The 23,512-nt window shown below is 35.7% G+C and overlaps 1 protein-coding gene across 1 annotated transcript; it reads right to left on the bottom strand.

Moving 5' to 3' along the window:
- Window positions 1-542: 542 nt before the first annotated feature.
- On the bottom strand, window positions 543-12,663 carry zpld1a (zona pellucida-like domain containing 1a). Its single transcript, XM_051683717.1, has 11 exons — window positions 12,568-12,663; window positions 11,933-12,103; window positions 11,091-11,311; window positions 7,998-8,179; window positions 7,305-7,377; window positions 6,604-6,701; window positions 6,040-6,120; window positions 5,589-5,760; window positions 4,830-4,926; window positions 3,952-3,981; window positions 543-1,856 (listed from the first exon to the last, which is right to left on the bottom strand). Exons 2-11 carry the CDS (start codon window positions 12,036-12,038, stop codon window positions 1,681-1,683), a joined length of 1,236 nt encoding a protein of 411 aa, XP_051539677.1. The 5' UTR covers window positions 12,039-12,103; window positions 12,568-12,663; the 3' UTR covers window positions 543-1,680.
- Window positions 12,664-23,512: the final 10,849 nt, after the last annotated feature.

Raw genomic sequence — 23,512 nt, 5'->3', positions numbered from 1 at the left:
TGATCCTGTCAGATGCATGTTAAGGACACATGTTTGTTGAGAGTTTACATACCCAGCTATTCCTTATCACAACTTCAGCAGCTCATGAGAAGAGTGATTATCCTCAGATTGATTGTCTGTTTTTCATATCCAGAAAAGACAGCACAGGACATGTGTCGGACCCCTCTGTTTTGTACCCAAAATTAGTCTAAACTGCGCCGTTCTTCCATTATTCCAAAATCCCATTAATTTGCGCCACTGATGTCAGTAACTACAGGCCTGTAAGTCTTCAAAGGTCTCTGCTATGGATACGACCTCTTTGTTTCTCTGGCATCATGGCGAATACATCATTGTGAAGAGTTTTAAAAGTATGCATTCATTAACAAGACAGCACTGATACAGAAACTGCATTGTGTATTGTGATCTTGGTTGGTTGTTTGATATTACAAAATGTTGAGACACACATCTGAATGTACTTTATTGTTAAAAATGAGGAAAAGAAAAACCTACACAATATAAAAAATGGAACAATAATACATGTTTGGGAGATAAAACCAAGTGGGGTTAAAGTATAATTAATTGTCTTGCTTTCAAACAAAAAGAATATCTAAAACTTAATATAAGAGTATGTGATACTGTTAATACTCATTACTGTTCAATGGGTATCACAAAGACATATGAATTCTAATGAGTAACAACAAATTCAATTAACTAAATCTAAAAATATCTTAAATTGCCATCCAGCACAATCAAATAGCATACTGATCAAGGGTACCGTTCGAATTAGTTAAATTAATTCCCTATGGTCTCTCTCAGCTCTTGTAACTCAAACTAGTTATTACAGAGAGTACTGCATTCTGAATCTCTGGTGACCCGTGATTCTTTGTGCTCATGATGAATAGACTCCTCACATTCCATCTTGTAGCCTCTAATATTCTCACTGAACTAGAAATATGTGTTAGGCTTGTCTATTAGATATCTCTGCTTATGTTCTTCATGTAACTGATCTTAAACACTACAATAATACAGCGAAGGGCTGAGGTATTAATTTTAAGTTAAAAGGCACCCAAAGTTCTGGATCAATTGACATTTCAAATTAAATACATGTATAAAACAGCTCTCTGGTCTTTTGATCAGATCATTTACAAGTGCAATTAAATAGCGTGATAACAAAAAATCATTCAGCTTTATTCTCTATTTAAGTATGCATTACATAGAGTAACTAGGATCACTTTCAATTTTAACTTGATTTTAGACAGAAACAAATTGGGGTGCTGTTGTGTAGTGTTGTAACAGCTTAGTCAGAGGTGGCTGTTTGAAATAAAGTTGTGTTAATGACGTGTAACCAAAAATAGGCAATTTGGTGTAGCTTAAGATAGTACAAGCTCCATAACTTGGATAAAGTATATATCAAAAATCTACTTAAAGGAAATCAATGGAAAATGCCTGAAATTGTCCATGAAACATTTATTTAGCTAAAGCTATTATCACGAAATAATATCACTGTATTGTCTGCTTAGTTGCCCTTGGGTGTGCTGCACCTGATGCCCTGCTATAGACCTGTTATTTCCCTGTGTTACATGATTGTGTGTAAATGAAGACCTCTGCACAAATTCTGTATTGCTTTGTATCTGAGTGAACTGCTGTGTGTGTGTGTGTGTGTGTGTGTGTGTGTGTGTGTGTGTGTGTGTGTGTGTGTTTTTAGCTGAAAGCTTGGTTGTGGGCTCCGGAAAGAGATGTTGCTGGTGTCCGTTTCCTCCTCAGCAGTGTCAGAGACAGGATGAAGAAACACATGCTCATAATGGCGAGGATTGTGATGGCAGAAATCAGAGCACTCATCACTGAATTAATTTTGAATGGAGGGCCGTTTAACTGTGCTGAAACACACACACATTCACACCAGTGTTGTTATCGTTCATTACAAAATGAAACGTAAACTAAATGAAAACATATCTGTTAACTGCAATAAAAATAGAAAAAAAAAATTTAGTTTACTAAAATATAAATAAAATAATACACTAACTAATTTTTGTTTTGTTTTTGATAGACAGTATATTATTTTTTTTAAACCTTTCAAATCTGCCTTCATTAAACATCAAAATGGCACTAGACAGCAATAATACTAGAAGGTTTTGAGAAATTTAACAGTGTAAAACATATTTAAATCCAGTGTTCTAGTTGAGGGGGGGTTTGGGGGGTCCCATACCCCCCATAAGAGTTAAGGGAGCCCCCATAAGGCCCCATAAGGCCCCTTCTGCATATTGCGTCCCCCTTTGGCATATCACGGCACTGTTTCGCGGCACCGTTTCACGGCTCCCTTCAGCTTATCGCGGCCCCCTTCATTATAACGTGGCCCACTTTGGCATATCGAGTCCTGGTTCTCCCGATGGCCTGTGCGCCTCCATGCTAATCAATACAAGTTCTCACGTGAAAACCCAATCCAATGTGAACAAGCTTCTCTCATACCACTCATGATCATGCAACAAACCTTAAGATTTTCGCTGAAAAATTACTTAAATTTAGGATTGTTTAGCACTAAACAACACACATTCTCACGTGAATACACAAGCCAATGTGAACGAGCTACACTCATAGCGCTCATAAACGTGCAATGGACCTCAAGATTTATGCTGAAAAATGACACAAATTTGGGGTTGATTAGCACTGAACAATGCAAGTTCTCGGGTAAAATCTTGAACCAGTGTGAACTTCTTCTCTCAAAGCGCTAATGAACACGCTACAGACCTCAAGATTTTTGCTAAAAAATTACTTACATTTTGAGTTTCTTAGTGCTAAACAACGCAAGTTCTCATGTGAATACACAAGCCAGTGTAAAAAAGCTTCTCTCATTAAACTCATAAATGCACAACACACTTCAAAATTGTCTCTGAAAAATGTTGGGTTTCTCAACAAAACCTAAATCATATGCCTTCCAGAGATTGGAATATGATGCATGGACACATGGACTACTTTTATGATACTTTTGGGTCCTTTTTAAGCCTTAAAGTGAGACCCTATCAACTGCCATTCTACTGAAAACCAACACTGACATCACCCAGACATCCTATTTGATGTGCTGCAAGACGTATATTTTAGGTGGTTTGCTCATCTGCAGTATGTCTGTAGACGTTTCCTCTCATATGTCAATAAAACATTCAGCAGATGTCTTTGAGACATCTAAATCTGATCTTTTTAAGATGTTTAGCAGATGTTAATCAGAATGCAATTAGATGATTAGATGCTTTCAAGATGAAAAGTTCTAAAGTAGGCTTAGACTTTAGATCACAATCTCGGAGATTGTGCGCTATCCTGGAAACTGAATATTCATTCAAATTTTTCCTTTAGTGTTTCACATAAGAAAGAAAGTATTTATGTTTTGAACAACATGAAGGTGAGTAAATTATGACAGAATTTTTATTTTTTCATCATTCATCATTAAAACTAAACTAAAACAAACAATCATAAAATGAAAACGAATCTAAGGACAAATTGAAAAGGAAATACAGTATGTAATAAATAAATATAATACAATAAATAAAAACTAAAGTAAACTGTTTTAACTATAATAATCCTGTGTCTCACACTAGGAAAAATAGACACACAACGTGTTAGGAAGCCTTCTTATTTAACCCAGGTTTCAATTCTATTCTCACTCTCTCTCTCTCTCTCTCTCTCTCTCTCTCTCTCTCTCTCTCTCTCTCTCTCTTGCAATTCTGTGCTCCCTTTCTTGATAACATAGCCTTCATGTACCCTCTATTAACTTCTCACTGTTAGAAACCCTCCAACTCATCTATATTTTGGTCACAGGTTTAAGCTGCTACATCCTCTGGGGGGAAAAACAAATCCTTCATATTTTTCAGTAGAGGGTAAAGCGTTATCCTCCATCAGAAATTGTACAGCTCTGAGATTGAAGGGTTTGGCTCCATTTAGAAGCACTAAGGAGGGAAAGAGGAGGAGAAAGATGGGGCTTACCTAGCTGGGAATTATTGGTGGGAGTTTCATCTGTGGACAGAGGGAGAAAGTGAATGAATGAATGAATGAATGAATGAACGTTACATTTATATAGCGCTTTTCTGACACTACACTCAAAGTGCTTTACACAGTGAACAGGGGACCCTCCTCAACAACCACCAGTGTACAGCATCCACCTGGATGATGCAACGGCAGCCATAGTGCACATAGCACGCTCACAACACACCAGCTATTGGTGGAGAGGAGAGAGAAGAGTTATAGAGCCAATTAATGGATGTGGATTATTAGGAGGCCATGATTGAGAAGGGCCAATGGGGGGAATTTGGTCAGGACACCGGGGTTACACCCCTACTCTTTACAAAAAGTACCCTGGGATTTTTAAATGACCATAGAGAGTCTGGACCTCAGTTTAAAGTCTCATCTGAAGGACAGTGCCTTTTTACAGTATAGTGTCCCCATCACTATACTGGGGCATTAGGATCCACACAGACAACAGGGTGAGCACCCCCTGCTGGCCTCCTTAATACCTCTTCCAGCAGCAACCTTAGTTTTCCCCAGGAGGTCTCCCATCCAGGTACTGACTAGGCTCAACCCTGCTTAACTTCAGTGGGCAACCATTCTTGAGCTGCAGGGTAATATGGCTGCTAGAAAAGCATTTTTTAGTGAGAAGAAGGTGAAGAATATTGCACGGAGGCAGATCCAGAACACTAAAATATGTATCATATACATAACAGGCTCACTGAACACTACCTGCAATGAAGCAAGAATGTATTTTGTGATAGGCTGTTTTTTTTTCTTCTTTTTTTTTTTTTTCGTGTGTGACCGAGAATTGCAGGCTAGTTTTTTTATGTTCTTTGTGTTTTGGTGTGCTATCATACCACTCCTGGTGATGATGGGTCCAGCAGTTATGACTGCATTGTCAGAAGCTGCACCGGTTCTTTCCGACACGTCCCTTTTCTTCCTCTTACCACAAATCTGTCAGGATGACAGTATTTCTGAGTAACAAATAAATAAAGTTTCAGCTAGTCCATTTTATTAAGTTTCCCTTCCCTTTATGTGTAAGTCTGCTATCACAGTTTTTTCATAGTAGTCACTGACAGTTGGTGGGTAGATCTCACAAAACATGTAAGTCAAATATCACCCCAAAATCAAAAGAAAAAAATATTTTGTATAAAGGAAATTAATTGTTTTCTTGACAATTAAAGGAATGTTCTGGTTTCAATACAAGTTAAGCTCAACCGACAGCATTTGTGGCAAATTGTTGATAACCACAAAATGTATTTAGACTCATCCCTCATTTAGTAAACAATAAATAAAAATATGGTTACAGTAAGGCACTTGCAATGGAAGTGAATGGGGCCAATTTATAAACATTATGATATGCACGGTTTTCAGTTCCCATTCTCTTCCATTATAAGAGCTTAACTGTAACTTTTTTCTTTTTTTATTAAGTTTGAGTCTAAATTATTTTTGTGGTAATCAACATTATGCCACAAAAATAATATCTTTATAATAATATATTTTGCATTACTGTAATGAGAATTGGGAGGGGGTATTTATTTGTCACAAAAATAATGTGAAAAACTATGCAAATGGCTTTTTTTGCAGATGATATATGTCTTAAGAGGCTCTCTTACAGGCAAGAGCATTGGACAATCGTCAGCACGACACAGTTTGGTCACACAGTGCAGAAAGACAGTAGACATTTTCTGGTTCTTATGCTTGACAAAGCGGAACACCTCGAAGGAGAAGCGGCCCATCTGGCTCTTCCCGTTCTCAAACACTGTCGTCTGCGGGTCCTTATCACATCTGCTGAACCAAAGACAAAGACACACGACACTTCAGCATTGCACACAGACATACACTGTCCCCAAAAAGTATTCGAACACTTAAGCCACACTTAAACATTTATGAATGTCTTTGGATTATATAACATAATATCAAACCAAGTGGCAATTATTTTAAAGAAAGATAGCACAAGCACACTTCTCAAGCAAATAATGTATATGCAAACATATCCACAAACACTGTCACATAATCATCATTTAGAAATGGTAAGCAGAATAGCTGCAGAAAGCATGGAATTACCCAAAGAAAAGGTCATATCGGAGCTGATCATTAGGATTCCCAGAGGGAGTCGTGTAACAGTAGTCCATCAGAACATTCCACCTGTGGAGAGTGACATGCGTGATTCAGAGTCACTAGAACATGGATGCTTAAATAGGAAACAGACCTTTTCAGGACCAAACTACTGTTGTGTCATATAGAACTCATATGTCTTATCTCTAAAGAGGACCCATAACAACCTTTCCCAGTCATTTTAGTGGTGCCCCTTGCCTTCCCTACACAAGGACAGTATTGAGTCACTCTGTATTCTTCCTTTAATGGGCAAACTAGACTTGCATGTATCAGATATAAGAGAGAAGGTCATAGAGAGAAGTGCTCTAACAACACTGTGACACAGTTAGTTCACAAATGTGTGTCTGTCTCAGTTTACATTTCACCTCCATCAGTTTCAAGGTTAACTGGCCATTTAGACGGTTTCAACATTCAGTATTTTGAATCAAATCAGTATCATATCTGCAGTATGTCTGCATTAGGGCCTCCTTGCAATATTGACTTACAAGATATCTTTATGTAATTGTAGTTTACCTCCTGTCTAGGTTAGTGGCTTTTACGGCAGCAAACACCCGTGTCTTCAGAGTGAGTCCTGCCATGGGGATCGCCAAGTGTTGGATGTATGTGGAGTCCTTGAAAATGGAACATCAAGGATTATTTCACATGTTTTTGTTCAAAAGGGAAAAAAAAAATCCTTAACTAAATGGTTTAAAAAACATTGTACACATATTTGGAAGCCTCTTCTTTAGAATGGAAATAATTCATTCAAATTCACACAAATTAGTTGAAAGTCACACCTAGAAGAGACTCTAAACTGGTCGTTTTCTATTGATTTTTACCAAAGTTTAGGTAAAAATTTCACTTCTGAGATTTATCTGAATTCATTATACAGCTTTATGGTATACTTGATTGTGATTGGTCAATTGCAGCATTCAGCTGTCAAATATTTTTGTATAAGAACTGCTAAACTGTTTAATTGAACGTTGTCCCAGGCAACCTACAGACTTCCTACATAGCTATGATAGTTTCATGTCTCTAGTATCACTCTGCAGTCTCTTTCTTCTCACAAATAAAATAATGTCAACTCAAATCAATATGTCATGTCCACTTGGCTATTTATTGGCCAAGTAGCCATGTAATAAATGGGACAATTTACATTCAGCCAGTCATTAATGCAAAATAAGCCTTTTACTTATTACAAACCATAATTAATTAGAAATTCCACATATACTCACATTGTACAGGAGTAAGTTCAACGTGCTAACAAAAGTACCATTGCTGTCCTTCACTGATATCGCTGCAGCTGACCTTCGAACAAAAGAAGCCATAAAAAAATATTTTAAAAATATATTTTGCAAGCCAATTAAAGCTTGAAAGGAAAACTTGTGAAATAGTTTCCCTGATTTACTGTCTGATATCCTTGTAATCAACTGTGCATTAGGTTTTATAACATATTCGTTGTGCATCCTAATTTAATTATGCCCCTCAGTTTGCCCTGTTAAATCTTTACAATATGTGCTAAACATTTTACAACATGCAATTTGTGACCGTTTTATCTCCACTAAACATTTTGTGAATAATTTAGCATGAATTAAAAATGGCCACAATAATGCGCTATTGTCATCATTTACTCATCCTCTTGTTGTTCCAAACTCATATGGCTTTTGCTTTCTTCCGTGGAACTCAAAAGGATATTTTAGGCAGAATGTTAACTTCAGTCATCATTCACTTTCATTGTATGGACAACAAATGCAATGAAAGTGAATGGTGACTCAGGCTAACATTCTGCCTTGCATCTCCTATTTTGTTCCATGGAAGAAAGAATATTATTCAGGTTTGTACCAACAAAGGTGAGTGAATGATGACAGAATGTTTATTTTTGGGTGATTTAATTTAAATCACATTGTAAAGTGATAAAGAAGACTTACGAAGCAAGCTGTGAGTTGTTGACCAGGTACTCCAGTGGGTAACTACAGCTAAATTTGTAAAGCAGTCCAGGCAGGTAGCTGATGACCGTTGGGGGATCCGGAGTGTCAATGTATCCTGCTATGTTACCAATCTGGACCAGGGAGAGATTCCCATAAGCATTGGGTCCCTGAGCTGTGGAAACCTACAAACACAGAAAGAGCAAGTAAACTGTGGATGTTCTCCTGTTGGCAGCCATCTTTTCCATGATAGCATCACCTGTGCTGTGAAATTAATGTACCTTTACCTCTCAAATCCTCAATCCAATCCTTTTATCAGTGCCAAGCTTCTGCCATCAGCCAACCAAACCAACTTACTACAGATTTTCTTAATGTATTACACCTAAATTCTTATAAAGTGAATCTTCTTTTCAAACACAAGCTGTATTTTAGCATTTGGGTCAATGATAAATAAGAATGTTGATGATAAGATGATAAAAAGGAGTGTGACAAGTTCTTATAAATGTAATAAACTGTATAGGCCTATTATATTTGTAATAATGTTGGCATCAGATTTGATAAAATGTTATTTCATTTGATACAAAAATGTGATTTAATGATTATAAAAATATCAAGTGGATTAACTTTAAGTAAAAGATACCTAATACAATACTTTCATTGCACCTTGAACACATTGTATGCAAATTGTACATTTGCTGACAAAAACAAATAAATAAAAAAGTTGTGTACAAAAAAGGTTTTGAAGGTAATGGATGGATGGATAGACAGACTACACTAAGTGCAAATAGCGACATATGCTATTTTCACCAAGTGTAAAAAGCAACAAAAAGCATCTTCATTGCACTGTGCAAATAGCCTTAGATACTATTTATGCTCTTGTGCAAATAGCGGCAGATACTCTTACACCCCTATAATTAGTTTAGTTTAGTTAGTTTAAATACTATCATACAGTATAGTGGCATCACTGCAGCATTTTTATTGTGTTTATTTGGAGTCCCACAGATACCCTACACCCAGGGTTGGGAGGATTACTTTTGAAATGTATTCCACTACAGATTACAGAATACATGCTGTAAAATGTCATTTGTAACGTATCCGTTAGATTACTCAAGGTCAGTAACGTATTCTAAATACTTTGGATTACTTCTTCAGCACTGGTAGATTTTTTTACTTGTTTTGACTATAAAAATACAAATGTTAAAAATACATTCTCTGAAAAACCTAAATATCTTATGCAGTGTTGTTTCTAAAACAAGATATATCAAATTGATCTTATTTTAAAGATTTTTAGATATTTTTACAGGAAAAAATACAAAAAGTATTGTCAAGAATATGATTTTTGCCCTAATATCAAAGGTCTCACTAGAAAAAAAGGAATTATGATCTAACGTGAATTTTCTTGATAAAAAAATATGATCGTGCCTGGTAACGTGCATGTAAAATGGCTAGAAATAGCATTTTAGCTTAGCGTAAAGATGACAATTTACACAAGGTTTATGTTTATTTCTTCTGCTCCAAACTTACTTCAAACTTACTTCTCTGTCTGCTCGTATGAATGTAACACATCATAAGAAACTGTTTCACCGCTGTTCAAATGCACTTTGGATCGCATCATTTATATGAATAAATGTTTTCCATCTGAAAGGACTAAATATTAAATGAAACAAATGACAATAAAATGCAAAGTAATCTCTTCAGTAATCAAAATACTTTTTGAATGTAACTGTATTCTAATTACCAATGATTTCAAATGTAACTGTAGTGGAATACAGTTACTTATATTTTGTATTTTAAATATGTATTCCCGTTACATTTATTCCATTACTCCCCAACTCTGCCTACACCAACCCCTACCCCTAAACCTACTTTACAAAAATTAACCATGATTTTACCACAGTAACCATAGTATCACCATGGTATTTTTCTAGTTTCATAGTAACCACAAAATTAAACATGGTTACTATTAACTACTAACAACATGTTACTGTAGCAACACCATGGTTAGTACATCAGAACTACTTATTTTCCACCAAAACACATGGTTACTACAGTATTACTACTGTAAAACCATGGTTAATTTTATCCGGATCAAATCCTTCTCTCAACTCCCCGATCTTCACTGTGACCAAATCACTGCAAAGAATCTCTTTTATTTATTACTATAAGTAGAATTATAGGAGACATGGGAAAAAGCATGTCAAGGGGTAGGATTCGAACCCGAATCTCCAGCGTGACAACACATACATATACCATTGTTACACCCAGAGCTACTACAGCTGCACATTGTGGTGCAGTTTGTCATAAAATCCTGTGTTTCTACCAGACTATTGGAGCGCAAATAGTCACTTAGTTATCCAATCTCTTAATTCACTAAATGTCTAACACGTTAACCAGTTTAATGTCTCTGCACCATCGCGAAAAATTCAAATATGCCCTCCTTCATTTGATCAGCAGTTGACACCAAATAAATCTGGCGTGGCTGTCTTGAGTTTGGTCTGAGCAGTGGTGGGCAGAGTTAGTGTAAATAGCCTCTGCCAACAAGATGGTGTAAATAGACACTAATTAATTAATTTAATTAAGACAGCAGACAGTAACAATAAATAAATAAATATGTATTGTTATTTTCTGCGGACAGTTACACCACCTAGAAATTTTTGACCTAGAAATTACTCATCAAAAGGATTAGATGTATTTGAGGATATTGTATGTACTGCATTTTTAGTGTAGTTTTGAATAACTTTTTAGATCTGCACAAAAAATGAGTGTTACATCTTTGACCAAAGAATCCTCTCTTCAAACACAAGCTGTAGCTCTAGCATTTCCTATAACAAATGTGTTTTTCTTACTAACGACTAGACCTGAAATTGAAGTTCTGGTCCATTGAAGGTCTAATGTGGATACTAAATTCTGACACTGCATTGAGGAAGTGTCTGAGAATATCTGTCTTCATGTGAGGCAGATATGAGTCAGCCCTCTCCACGTTGCAGGCCTTCAGAATGCTTTCTCTTCATAAGCGTTTCAGCTTATGAAAGTGTTTCAGCTCCACAAAGAGCCTTTAAAACTGGTGACAACAGCAAATCAAAGTCAGTGTCTTACCACTAGTGAATTGCCACAGGCCTCCAGTGTGCTGAGACTGATGCTGAACAGCACGACTGTTGGAAATGTGTTGTTGTTAATGAACCCTCGGCAGTGAGCATCTCCGTGACGACCATTGAGTGCCAAGTCAGTGTCGGTGTAGCCGGAGAAAAGCACTGGGCAAAAATTTATCTTCAACGTTATGGTCTGCACTCCACAATATACACTGATGTCCCGCTCAGCTACAGAGGGAAAAGAAAATATTATTAATTAATATTTAATTAACTATGTCCAGACAATAATCACTAATAATGCTTCTTTATCAATTTATCGTGTCACAAATTTGGTTATCCCATAGGAAAGAAAAATCACAAACTAGATCTCTTTAATATTTCGATTGTTTCTCCTAGACAGAAATGAAAGCAAATGGAGAGCAAATGGAGACATTTCTGCTAAAAAAAAAAAGGCTCTAGTAATTTCACATGTGTCTCCTCTACAGTTCCAAAAGAGATCTGTGCTCAGGCTTACCAAGATCCCAAAGGCTACAATCAAAAGTAATTAACTTCTCAATACTCCAACATTTCTCATCAAATTATACCAAGACCTAATTATCTGAGCAATGTTGTACACACTGTAGCTTTATGTTCTCACTGTATGCCAATAATTGATTCAGGAATTTTTGGTGAAACATATCTGAGGCCAAGTTGATACTTAAATGAGCACTCCAAAAAGTCTCCTGACCTGAGATATAAAAGAGCACCCTCTGGGCAGTTACATTTTCCTTCGTGATGTGTCATTGTTTATGTTAAGACAATAAAATGTTTGATGTCACAACAACATAAGCTTTTCCTCGATTCACTCACCAGGAAAGCGGCTGTGGAAGTTGGCATCACAGTTGAATCCATTGAATTGCGCCTTGACTATTAAAGTTTTACTTATAAGCATAAGAATTACACATAAACGTTCCATTTCAATGCCTGAGGAAGACAATCTGTTAGCAATTTCTTTGGATTCATCAGAAAATGCTATTTTTTCTGAAATAAAAAGAAAAAAATACTTAATTAGACACGGATTACATCTTCAAAATGTCATTTAATTGCATTGTTCTGTAATTACTCTATATAATCTGCATGAAGGAACAAAATAAGAAAGTACAAGGGAAATGTGATACTTCTATTGCCACTTCTGCCAAATCTGTCGTCAAAAAAATAAAAAAATAAAAATCAAACCAATAAAGAACAAGCCCTTTTTGTTATGCAAAATTCATAAACTTCTTACACAAACTTAGTGATCAAATCAACACCCATCAAATTCTCTCTGGTTAATTAGGTATTGAAATAAATTCCAGTGTACTAAAAGTGTAATTGAAACATATTTACTTACAGTATGCATCTAATATGATGTTTCTACACAGAGTGCTCTGCGTTTGACCCTGACCCTCACCCACTTTTGCCCTCTGCCAGTTCTAGCATCCCTCTCTCTATTTCAGGAGACTCACCCGTTTCCGTGGCAGCTGTAGAATCAGCGGTACTCCATCTGTTTCCAGCTGCTGCGTGAGACTGACTGAATTAACCGGCATCCCGGCAAAACCACTAGAAACACGGGTTTGCTCTCAGGGAAGAAAAAAATTAAACATAAGAGATTCATTATTTGAACACGTCAACAGAAAAAGAGCTGTCTGGGGGAACATGGGAAAGTCCATCAAAAGTGAATGTGTTATACAAATCCTTTCACGGGCCCAGAAACATGAGCAGGTTTTGAAGTTTCCCACTCATATCCTTTCTGCTTGATCTCGCTCTGTCAGCGCTCACAAGCGGCCCCACACCGCATGTGGTCTGCGAGGGGAGAATTATCTTTTCATCAGTTCCAAGACTGTGCTCATCGCTGACTGAGTTGGCCTTTCTGTGTGCCAGCATGGTCTGGGTTGGGACCAGGATAGTCTGGGTGCTTTAGATGCTTTGTTTTGCCCAGCTCAGTCAGCACTTCCCCAGCCACCTCTCATGATGGCTGCCTGGGCTGGTATCCTACATGTCTAGTCCTGACTGACCTCCTGCTCTTCCAATTGCAGCTCCCGTCCTTACCTAGTCTCCTTGGCATTATCACTCCAGCATATACACTCTTAAGGCTAATTCACACTGTCCAAAAAAGATCACAAATTAGATCTGTTGTTTCTCCTAGACAACAATGAGATTAAATGGAGAGCAAATGGAGGCTTTTGCTCTGAGAAAAAGACCCCAATATTCTCATATGTGTCTTCTCTAGAGTTTCAGAAGAGATCTAAACTACATCTGAAACTATGATCAAATCAGCTAAGATACCAAAGTCTGCAATCAAAAGTCAAAGATTTTAATATGAACTCAAGCATATCTCATTAAATGCTTCTAAGACCAAATTATCTGAGCTTTGTGATCCACACTAATAGCTCTATACCCTTACTGTATGCCAATAATTGATGGATTTGTGTTTGCAAACTACAAGAACTGTTGGTGTTTGTTGGCAAGAAACTAATTGTAGGGTTTTGTTTGATCATTGTTCACCCTTGACGACAATGAAATCATGCATTGTGCTTCTTTGCTTCTTCTTTGTGCTACAGGCTGGATCGGCTAATGCACATGCACGTTCCCAAGTTGACTGACAAGAGATGTCTGTATCTAAAAGGTGATTTATTTTTTTTACCTGTAAGGTGGGACTTCCTTTTCTACATCTGTTGGGCATTCCAATTTCTCCCATTAATTTTAAAACCAGTGGTCCATCTCTGCTAAACTGTCTCTGGTGTGAACCAGCCTTGAAAATAAAGGTTACAAATAAAATTTAAAAAAAACTTCTTTTTTTTTTAACAGGCCACGTTCTGACTAATCAATTTTCTAAAATGTAGTTTTCACTTTCCTTACATAAACTTTTTTCCAAAGTATGCGGTAATCAAGAACGTTTTTGAAACGCCCTGTTCAAGAGTGGAAGAGGGGTGAAAAAGTAACATAATGCATTTTCCAAAGAAAATGAAATAGCATGGTTGTGGCCAAAAATGTTTTCTAATGAAAACGCATTGATTTTGCTACATTTACGCCTCGGATCCACACTGGTACTGTGTTTTCTTCCACCATTAATAGAGACTTTCAAAAACACTCTCTAGTATGCCGTCTAGTACATCTGCATACTTGATGATGTTAGGAAATGGACAATGGAGTTTTCAAATAAAAACATAATAGTCTGGACATGACCACAGTTTGATGTCATAAGATAACCCACAACGTTCCACAAAGACCTTTTTATTATTATTTTATTATAACCACTTATTCTCTGGAGCTTTTGAATAAATTTTTTTTTTTTTAAATATGCTGATCTGTAGGGCCTATAATGTAACTGAAGAACTTTTGTAAGCTCCAAAGAACCGTAGCCAATTAAAGAAAACTATGAAAAAATGATTATTAGTAAGAAGAGGGTTCTTTTCTGTACATAAGGTGCAGCAAACAACCTTTATTTTTAATAGTATACTATGAGAATCTCTTAAAATGACAACTACAAAAAGGACAGACTTGGGCTTTGATTTCTATGTATCAACACCAGATTTTATTCTCATATTCTCATGATCTTTATACTTCCAGTGAAAGACACTTGTTTTTTAAACCAACATTTCCCATTTGTACAGTACTATCCCTGCTGAAGAATACTTTGCCATCCTGGTTCAGGCTGGTTTGCCCTTACAAAAATCTTGAGTTCTGGCAAACTTGCTGCAAATTTGCCACTCATTATTTTCACATGCAAATGAGTTTGCGATTTGACGCAAATAATTGACAGATGTTTGCAGCTCTATACCAGTATAGGTGAACCTGCAGCAAACCTTTGGCAACAATGGGCAGTTTGCTGCTACTGGCAAACACTTCTATGGCACACCTATGGCAGCAATTAAGTGTTTGCCAAAGAACTCATTTGTATGTGATAACAATGAGTAGAAAATCTGCTGAAAGTTTGCCAAATCTCTTAATTTTTCTAAGGGTTAACCCTTAAAATAAAGGTTCTTTATCAGCATGCATGGTTCCATGAAGAAGCTTTAAAATCCATGGAACCTTCCCATTGCACAAAAGGTTCTTTTCAGTGGAAAAAGATTCTCTAGACTAGAAAAAAAGTTCAAAATTGTTTTTTTAAGAACCTTTCACTAAAATGTTCTTTGAGGAATCAAAAATGGTCTTCTATGGCATCGCTGCGAAGCAATGGTTCCTTTTTGGAACCTTTCTTTTTATGAGTGTTGGTTTTGTGCTAGTCAAGCTGGCAAATCAGCAATACAATTCTGGCCATCCAGTATGGTATTTCTGGTTGGTTGACCAACAAAGTTTTGTTTGTTAAGGTAGTTAAGAAGCCTGGTTGGGGCACCAGCACACCAACATCCTAAACTGGGAATCAGCATCCAAAACACAGCAAGTCTATTCAAAACAGATAGCAGACTATTGTTTTATTAAAATAGTTTTAACTTAAAAAAAACTGATATAATTTATTGATGTTTATACATCATAATGTTTAAAAAAAATTCCTTAAATTTCCAGGATTTTCTGCCTGTGAAATGTATCTCTGGTACTTCCTTCCATGTGACAAAAGGAGAACATTTAAAATAATTGATGTCTGTTCTTACCATATTAATCAAAGTCCAAAATATCTGGGATACAGGCCAGCTTACACTCCAAAGCATCGCTCAAAAGTCATTTGTCAATCTGTGCAAAACATAGAAATCCAAAGGATAAAGTTTTCCAGAAGTATGCAGTGCATCCCACAATTTTCGATTCCTAAAGCCAGCTCGGTTATTACAAAGACACGCTTCAATTCAGGCTCTGAGCTCCTTCGCCAGAGCTTGGCTGGTCTGACAAAGTGCATCTCGCATCTTAGACTTTCTTCAGATGGAAGGGATTGTGGTTGAAATAGCCTTGGAGAAAAGAGCTTTTGGCCTATAGTGGAGCAATTCAGTTCTTGCGATAACTATCTCTATTTATGCGGTTCCAGCAAATGTCATTCTTTCATTCTTCACACTTGAATCTCTCTATATGGCAAGCCATAGTGCTGTTAATCAGTGTGACACAATCTCATTCACCTTGGCAAGATATCAGGACACGCAGAACTGTAAAAATGTAAACACTTATTAATTTATGTGGGAAGCATCTGTTTGCATTTGAAGAAAATAAATAGGCTATCATTTGAAATAATTTGGCATGCTTTGACTCCAGCTCCAGGAACTGAATTCAATTAATTACATTTTATTTTGAAGCTCCATTTTTTTCTACATATTTGAGCCAAGCAAGAGCCCAAAGGAAACAGAAATCACAAATGAGATCGCTTTAACATCTCAATTCTTTCTCCTAGAAAGCAATGAGATTAAATGGAGAACAAATGAGGACTTTTGCCTAAAAACTAACCCAATAATCTCACACTTGTCACCTTTAGAGTTTCAGATGACATCTCAGCAATGTCTCAAAATGTGCTCAGATTTAAAGACACCAAAGTCTACAAGTCTCAAAAGGAAGGGATTTTAATATGAAATGAAATTCTTCCAAAACCAAATTATCTGAGCTTTGCAATCCACATACAATTCTTTACTCTTCCTGTACGTAAACAATTGTCTCATTTGTAAGGTGTTTTTGTAAAAACATCAAAGAAAAAGTTAATATTTCAATGAGACATCTTAAAACACCATTATGTTTCCTGAGCAAGGAAAGAGCAACCTCTGATCAGTAATGTTTTCCTCTTGGAGGACTGGTGGCACATAAAAGCTCCTTTTAGAAAAATGGTGTCCTTTGACAATCTGGGCCATTTAAAACCTTGTCAATATGATTTCAGCTGGACATTTTAAAGTGTTAACATTTTTGATTATTAATTCACTTACGAATAAAAAAAATCGACTTCACATAACTGCACGAAGGATTAACAGTTTGTGCTAACTTTAAACACTGACTAGAATGATGAATTGATATCGGCTCACATCTGACCTTGATTGAAATCAAAACCACCAGCACCGACAATCGTGTTTACGAATACATTAATAGCTCATCATAACACAAAGGCTGTACTTTTATTTGCCTGGCATTTGGATTGAGACTGTGTCCTACTTCATTTTCCAGTCTTTTTATTTATCTAATGACTTTATACGGATTTAAAAAAAAGAATAATGTGGGTCATGATGAGGTTATGGTGAGAAGCTTAGGAATACAATATAAAACTTACAATAGACACTGATAGGGGTGCAGCAGTGACAATAGCAAATCTAACATTTCTTGCTCTTTAGTGTAACCAACAATCATATTTAATCATCCTCTCTTAGCAGAATAATATCAGGATATTTTTTATCACAGGCCAAAATCAGTCTATAGTTCCTGGAATACGTGTTTGACTCTTTCTTAACAGGGTACAAGTAATTACTGTTTTTTTCCAGCTGTGTGAAATGCCATCAGTCGGCTGGCAAGCAGGTGTCAGACCCAGTGCATCAATCATGGTGCTCCATAAAGAATTCTTAACTATGAGCAATCTGTCTCTGTTTGGTTGTCATGGCTATCCATCTAGCCAAGCAAAAGAGACATAAAAGAGAAACTGCAAAGTGAAGGAACAAGTGAACATACTTTTGATGGCCTTTTTGAAGCACCACAAGGCATTTCGACTCTCCAGTTTGACTAATTGTCTCTGACTCTCCAAGTATCTGCTTGCTTTGTTGCTTAATTGGGCAATGTTTATTCATTAGGGTTTTTAACGGGAGTCATTCAACTGGTTATAATGTAAATTCGATTTGAAATCCAACTGAAATCATTTTAGGCCACAAATTGGCTTTTAATTGATTGGGTTGTCTCAAAGTCAAGTTCTATAGAAACATAAGCAGACAAAAAATTCATTATAAAACAAAGAGGAATCTGAAATGGAGAGACAGAGAGACAAGGACAGATAACACAGCTGAAATGTTTCATAAAGTATGTTGTGAATTCTTTGTATATACATTTCAAATATGGAAATAAGACAACTGTGAGTAGATAGGGAGATGGAGTGTGAAAAGAAGAGAGATAGAGAGCGGGAAAGTTGTTTGTCTGTGGGTATCTCTCCAGTGACAGCTTTCTGGCCCATATGTCAGGTAGCACAGATGAAAATGCCTTTTCTCTTCTCGGTAGATTGTATTGTCTGTCAGAACAACCAACTTAGTTACCTCAAAACTGTTTTCCTGTCAACAAAAGAACATTCAAAATGTCGCCAAGCCACATCACTCTTTTCCAATTTTCTTTGTAAGTAAAAAAGAACAATGTCAAGCTTCACATTTGACATTTAGCCTTCATCCATACAAAAACAAAAACAAAAACAAAACAAAAAACAGTTACATCTGCTCGTGAAAGGGGTCAAATGGCACATAATGTACTACAGAGAAAAATCGTATCCATGTCAACAAAGCATCTGACATCTGTATCACTTTTCTCCACACACCCTTTCAATGACCCGTTTGTAACCCCGTCGTTTAAGTTAAATCTGTTTAGTTAAATTTTCACTTTCACAATGCAGACGTTTCCAGTGATTTATAAAGATATGAAAATATCATTTGTGGAATTAAATAATGTGTAATGGTCAAACCAAGAGGACTGGAAACACTTTACTATATAAGTTTTATGTTAACAAGTTAACGAAATAGCTAACATGAACTAACAACCGACAGTACTTTTACAGTATTTATTCATCTTTATAGTTAATAAACATATAGATCTACTGATACATTTTTTTTCATTATAAGGAATAGTGTACATGTTAACAATACTTAATACATTATGAACTAACAATGTACTACTAAGGTAACACTTAACAACAAGGTTGTATCTGTTAAAGGTACATTCCGAGTTCAATACAAGTTAAGCTCAATCGACAGCATTTGTGGTATAAAGCTGATCACTACAAAAAATAATTTGACTTGTTCCTCTTTTTCTTAAAAAAAACGGGAAAAAAACTGGGTAACAGTGAGGCACTTGAGGAAGTGAATATGGCCAATCTGTAAACATTAAAATACTCACTGTTTCAAAAGTAAAGTCACAAGACGTAAACAATATATGTGTTAACATGATTTTAGTGTGATAAATTTACAACATTGTTGCCATGACGACTTATCGCCATAAACTCTAAAACCGCAAAACGACTGTAAAAACAACAACTTTACAGCTCAAATAATACACGACTTTTAACAGAAGAAATAATGTACTTGATTTTATAAAGTTATAAGCTTTACATTTCTGCCTTTAAACCCTCCACAAATTGGCCCCATTCACTTCCATTGTGAGTGCCTCACTGGAACCTTGATTTGACAAATCAAGATAGGTTTTTGCGTTAAGCAGCACAATGCCACAAATACTGTAGATTGTGCATAACTTATATTGAAACCAGAATATTCCTTTAACATTTGTAAATGCATTAGGTATCATGAACTCTCTAAAAACAGTGTGTTTTTCCAACATTTATTAATAATAGTTAATGTTAATTTACGAAAATACTGTACAATTGTTCATTTTTAGTTCATGTTAGTTCATAGTGCATTAGCTAATATTAACATATACAGCTTTTCATTTTAAAAACTAATTAGTATTAGTTGAAATACACATATTAATAAGTGCTGTAAAAGTATTGTTAATTGTTAGTTGATGTTAGCTAATGTAATTAAGTAATGTTAACAAATGCATCCTTATTCTAAAGAGTTACCACTAACAATGAACATTGCCAGGCTTACAGGTGTATTTATGAACAATACTAGGCCTACAGGTGTATTCATGAATAAACTTTAACCAAGATTAATAAATGCAGTAAAACAAAAAACTAAAAAAATAATTCTTAGGCAGTTTGTGATACTTAATGCATTATTATTGTAAAGTGTTACCAGAATACTTAAAAAAATAAATCTAAAACCAGTATTTTACACGAAATGTAATTTTCGTTTTTTTTTTTATATGTGCTGGGTTTATACTGTAAGTGCTATTGTGTAAAAAGAATTCTGAACCACAGGTGAGTTTATACAGTTGAAAGAGTGCTGGACAGCATTTGAGGAAACTATTGTGCATGTGAGAGAGTTTTCAACGGGACTGAACAGACCGAAAAGCTGTGTCTCTGGTCCCAGGTGGCATAAATCACAGGATGCCTTATTGTTTATGTGTGAAACACAAGCCATCTGGTATTCAGACCTGAGGGATGTACCCTCTCATTATGAGCCATATCTATAACCAGTTCACTTCTCACAGACACAGACCTGGACAGAGATCTATATAAAACAGAATACAAAACAGCAGATTGCCAGTTTAAAGAATTTCTTAGACAAAAAGTGTTTCAAAACTGCACTGTATTCTTTCTAATAATAATTATTATTAAAATAATTATAATAATAATAATTATTATTATTAGCATTATTATTAGCATTATTATTTTGAGAAATAAATATTATATGTCAATTTAAAATGATATTTTATATGAATGTAATAATAATAATCTGTTATAACTATTTATATTTCTAATTATAGGTATATAGGTTTAGTATTAACTAATTTATTCTTGTTATTGTTTGTAATTAATTGTTATAATAATTATTATTATTGTTGGTGGTGGTGGTGGTATTTTTGTTATAATTGCTGTTGTTTTTGTTGTTGTTGTTGTTGTTGTTGTTGTTGTTGTTTTAAAATATTAACATTTTGTGTTGGTTAGATGTGAAAGAAACCTGAAAGTTAAATGATGATACCTGTTACGAATGTGTAATAGAAACACTAAGTCTTAACATATTCTTTAGTATTCTGATACAGTATTTGCTGTCAATGGATGTTGCAGTATGTGGACAAGGACATGTAAACCAGTATGTGCATTTTGCCCCCTGCTGGAAATGCTTAGCACTGATGCCACCTGTGTGATGATGATATATGTAAGTAAAGCTGCCTAGGCCATTTAACAAACTTTTTTCCTGAAATCGATCAGTGCTTTGGCATTGTGCTCTAGTAGCTCATCTCCCAGCCATTCAATCTCAGATACCCACTTCCTCTCTGAAATCATGATTCTCTTTTCATTGCTGTCCCTAAGCGTAGGTTCCATCTAATTGCACCACTGAGCTGAATATAGTAACAGGAGAATCACTTTGTAAGAGATGATGATTTTGGTACACAAAACTACCGTGGCTGTTCCATGATATATTAATGGAAATTTGGCAATTTTATATGCCACTTTGATATATAGCATGTACTGAATGATTACCATATTAATTTACCATGGTATCTACATGACACTCCAAGATACTTCAAAGAATACCATATATATATACTGTATATACACTGGCGTCCAAAAGTTTGGAATTATGTACAGATTTTTCTCTTATGGAAATAAACTGGTACTTTTATTCACCAAAGTGGCATTCAACTGATCACAATGTATAGTCAGGACATTAATAACATGAAAAATTACTATTACAATTTGAAAAAAAAAATTCATAACTTCTTAAACTACTTCAGAGTTCTCATCAAAACATCCTCCACGTGCAGCAATGACAGCTTTGCAGATCCTTGACATTCTAGCTGTCAGTTTGTCCAGATACTCAGGTGACATTTCACCCCACGCTTCCTGTAGCACTTGCCATAGATGTGGCTGTCTTGTCGGGCACTTCTAACACACCTTACAGTCTAGCTGATCCCACAAATGCTCAATGGGGTTAAGATTCATAACACTCTTTTCCAATTATCTGTTGTCCAATGTCTGTGTCTCTTTGCCCACTCTAACCTTTTCTTTTTGTTTTTCTGTTTCAAAAGTGGCTTTTTCTTTGCATTTCTTCCCATAAGGCCTGCACCCCTGAGTCTTCTCTTTACTGTTGTTCATGAAACTGGTGTTGAGTGGGTAGAATTCAATGAAGCTGTAAGCTGAGGACATGTGAGTCATCTATTTCTCAAACACGAGAGTCTGATGTACTTATCCTCTTGTTTAGTTGTACATCTGGCCTTCCACATCTCTTTCTGTCCTTGTTAGAGCCAGTTGTCCTTTGTCTTTGAACACTGTAGTGTGCAGCTTTGTATGAAATCTTCAGTTTTTTGGCAATTTCAAGCATTGTATAGCCTTCATTCCTCAAAACAATGATTGACTGACGAGTTTCTAGAGAAAGCTGTTTCTTTTTTGCCATATTTGACCTAATATTGACCTTAAGACATGCCAGTCTATTGCATACTGTGGCAACTCAAAAACAAACACAAAGACAATGTTCATTTAACGCTTCATTTAAACGAACAAAATAGCTTTCAACTGTTTTGATACAATAGCAAGTGATTTTCTAGTACCAAATTAGCAATTTAGCATGATTACTCAAGGATAAGGTGTTGGAGTGATGGCTGCTGGAAATGGGGCCTGTCTAGTTTTAATCAAAAATTACATTTATTTCAAGTAGTGATGGTGCTGGTTTTTTTACATCAGTAATGTTCTGACTATACTTTGTGATCAGTTGAATGCCACTTTGGTGAATTAAAGTACTAATTTCCTTCCAAAACAGCAAAATCTGTACATTATTCCAAACTTTTGGCCGCCAATGTGTGTGTGTTTATAAGTCACAATAACAATAAGTCACCTATTTTTTGTCAGTGGAGAAAAAAAATATCTGTTTTATTTATTGAAAATGATTACCTTCTAGTGTTCTAGAATTATCAACAAATGTATTTCAAAGGACTGAAAATTGTTGCTAATAAATGTATTAGTAGCATATTAAGGTTGAACATTTCAACAGCTCAGACTGCAGGCTAGGACTGTCCTTTTGTGCTTTACAAATTACAAGTTACAAATTGAGAACTCTGTTAACATGAGCATGATCAACTACTATAATGTATAAATTATTTAAGCTTTAATGATACAGCTCAAGCTTTATGCCTCAAAACTCGACTGGCAACCTACTTACATTATAAATTATTTGAAGGTAGTGCTCTCTGTAATTGCATATTTTTTATCACTAGGTGTCTCCCTTTTTAAGCATTTTGTATGGAAATATGAATAAAATATCTGTTTGAAAAGTTATTGTGCTCCCCCTCTATTCCCCCATGTTCTTCTCCTTAAAAACACATCTGAGATACAAATAGCAAGCCACTTTAAATTATTTAATCCGTATCTATTAGAACTGCAAAAAAGATTATATTACTTCATTGAAAAGACAGAAATCTACTGACAGATCATTCTAATTGTGAAAAATTAACAGCAAGCTTAAAATTAAATCAAATTAAAACATATTTAGACTCCTGGGCCCCGTTCTTAAAAATACCTGGAGATCGGAGTCCTCTTTTGACTGTCCCAACTGAGATAACTGTCTGAATTTCCTTTCTGCTCTTTTTGAATGCTTTACACTTTACAATCTGTACACAGTGTGCAACTTTGTGCAATAAGAGAATTTCCTACACTTTGTTCTCTCTTTCTGTCTGTTTTGTAAATGTAAAACTTTAAAACACAAAAGT

The sequence above is a fragment of the Myxocyprinus asiaticus genome, chromosome 42 (genome assembly GCF_019703515.2).
Source record: "Myxocyprinus asiaticus isolate MX2 ecotype Aquarium Trade chromosome 42, UBuf_Myxa_2, whole genome shotgun sequence".
In the NCBI taxonomy this organism is placed as follows: domain Eukaryota; kingdom Metazoa; phylum Chordata; class Actinopteri; order Cypriniformes; family Catostomidae; genus Myxocyprinus; species Myxocyprinus asiaticus.
Note: the sequence above shows the minus strand (reverse complement) of the source record. Positions and strands in the feature narration are given on the sequence as shown.